The 2123-nt window shown below is 42.8% G+C and overlaps 1 protein-coding gene across 1 annotated transcript in view; it reads right to left on the reverse strand.

Moving 5' to 3' along the window:
* EMH_0047570 (uncharacterized protein) overlaps nt 1-2123 on the reverse strand; it is a gene marked incomplete at both ends in the record, with an annotated part of 3366 nt that overhangs the window by 951 nt on the left and 292 nt on the right. The window contains 4 exons of the mRNA XM_013496302.1: nt 754-1000; nt 1098-1220; nt 1575-1704; nt 2100-2121. Of these exons, the coding sequence (XP_013351756.1) occupies nt 754-1000; nt 1098-1220; nt 1575-1704; nt 2100-2121 (522 nt within the window). The remainder of the gene's footprint in view (nt 1-753; nt 1001-1097; nt 1221-1574; nt 1705-2099; nt 2122-2123) is intronic.

Raw genomic sequence — 2123 nt, forward strand, 5'->3', positions numbered from 1 at the left:
GAAACAAAATAAATAAAGTAAATGAATAAAATAAATAAAATAAATAAAATAAATAAAATAAAATAAATAAAATGAAAAACAAATTCTCCTGTGCAAGGTATTTCTTTAGAGGGGAAGGGTACATGTACAAACAAAAAACAAAAAAACCAAAAAACACAAAAACAAAACAAAAAAAAAAACAAAAAAAACCAGAGACAAACAAAAAAAACAAAATAAACAAAACAAACAAAATAAAACAAAAGAAGAAATACCTCTTCTCTGCAGGGTAGACACCTGAATATTTCGCTGGAGGGGAAGGGTACATGTAAGAACAGTCCTATATTAGCGGTTCTATTTTTTCTGGTTATATACATTGGGGTTATAAGGAGTTGAAAATCATGGATCCATAGTATATCTGTTTCGTGTATATAAAGTGTAATTTGTGCAGCAAAAAGTTTATTTATATATAAATAAGAAGCCCAGTATTGATCGTTTTGTTGTTGTTGTTTTTCAGGTGTATCTACAGATAAAACATTATGTAATATAGGGCGTAATATATAATCACAAAAATATAAACATTCTTTCATTTCCTTTTCGGGGCAAAATATAGGGTAGCAACTGTAGAAGCTAAGCAGCTCTCTTATTTCTTCTTTTTCTTCTTCGTCAGTTGTATATACACCCGGAAAACCAAAAAAAGATACGTTTAGTTTTGTTTTTTCGCGTAAATGAAATAAAGAAGGCAATAAAGTACATTTAGATGGACGCAACTCAAACCTTCCTTTGCTGCTGCGGATAAACGGGATAGGCTCGCCGCTCCCGTCCCGCTGCTGCGGCACCTGTCTTCCTCCTCCTCCTGCTGCTGCTGCTGCTGCTGCTGGGGTTGGTGCTGCTGCTGGGGTTGGTGCTGCTGCTGCTGGCGGTGGTGCTGCGGAGGAGGAAGGGGGGGATGAGGGTGCGTGTTGTGGGTCTGCTGCTGTTGTGTTTCCTTCTCCTGCTGCTGTTCCTGCTGCTGCTGCTGCTGCTGCAGCAGCAGCAGCAGCATTAGCAGCAGCAGCAGCAGCAATAGCTGCTTCTTCTGCGGGTGTATTTTTGTGTGTTTGTACTCTTATAACCCTCACCGGGAGCTCCATAGACACCACAACAAGCGAATCGTTTTCATCTATCACCGCTAAACCCTCCTGAGCCGACAGCAACCTCTCCCGCAGCTCTGCTGCTGCCTGAGCCTTATCCCCCCCTTTCTCCTATATACAACACAAACCCTAAACCCTAAACCCTAAACCCTAAACCCTTAACACTAAGTGCTGAAAAAAATTCCCCTGGGTTCGGCTTTGTTTACACCTTATAGTACGAAAAAGGAAACATAAACCCTAAACCCTAAACCCTAAACCCTAAACCCTAAATATGTAAACCCTAAACCCTAGCCACGCAAACCCCGGCCATCTAAAGTACAAGCCCTACCCCCTCCACCCTAAAACCCTAGCCCCTAAACCCTAAACCCTAAACCCTAGCCCCTAAACCCTTAAACCCTAGCCCCTAAACCCTTAAACCCTAGCCCCTAAACCCTAAACCCTAAACCCTAAACCCTAAACCCTAACCTCTGTTTCTGGGGGTTGATCGCTGGATAGATCGCAGGAGGTTTTGCTGCGGATGTATCCGTTGTCGTCTTCAACTAACATCTCTGCTCCTGTTGGGGTTAGCTCTCTGTTTCCCTCTATCTCTTCCCACCTAAACCCTCAAAAACCACACGAGGGTTTAGGGTTTAGGGTTTAGGGTTTAGGGTTTAGGGTTTGGGGGGTTGCGAGGGTTTAGCGGTTCATCTGCACGGTTTAGGGTTTGTGTAATATGTAACGCAGGAAACATACTAAACCCTAAACCCTCGTTTTTATAAACCCTCAAACTCTCAGCACAAACCACAACAATAAACCCTAAACCCTAAACCCTAAACCCTAGAAACAGACAAACCCTAAACCCTAATACCTAAACCCTTAAACCATCAACCCAGACCCTCACCCTTGAACCCCCAAACCCTAAACCCTAACCCAGCACCCTAACCCCAAACCCTAACCCATCACCATAAACCCTAAACCCTAAACCCTAAACCCTAAACCCTCGACTCTAACCTGATGATCTCGTTTCTGTCGTTG

Source organism: Eimeria mitis, genomic scaffold, assembly GCF_000499745.2.
Source record: "Eimeria mitis Houghton genomic scaffold, Emh_scaff2033, whole genome shotgun sequence".
Taxonomy (NCBI): Eukaryota; Apicomplexa; class Conoidasida; order Eucoccidiorida; family Eimeriidae; genus Eimeria; species Eimeria mitis.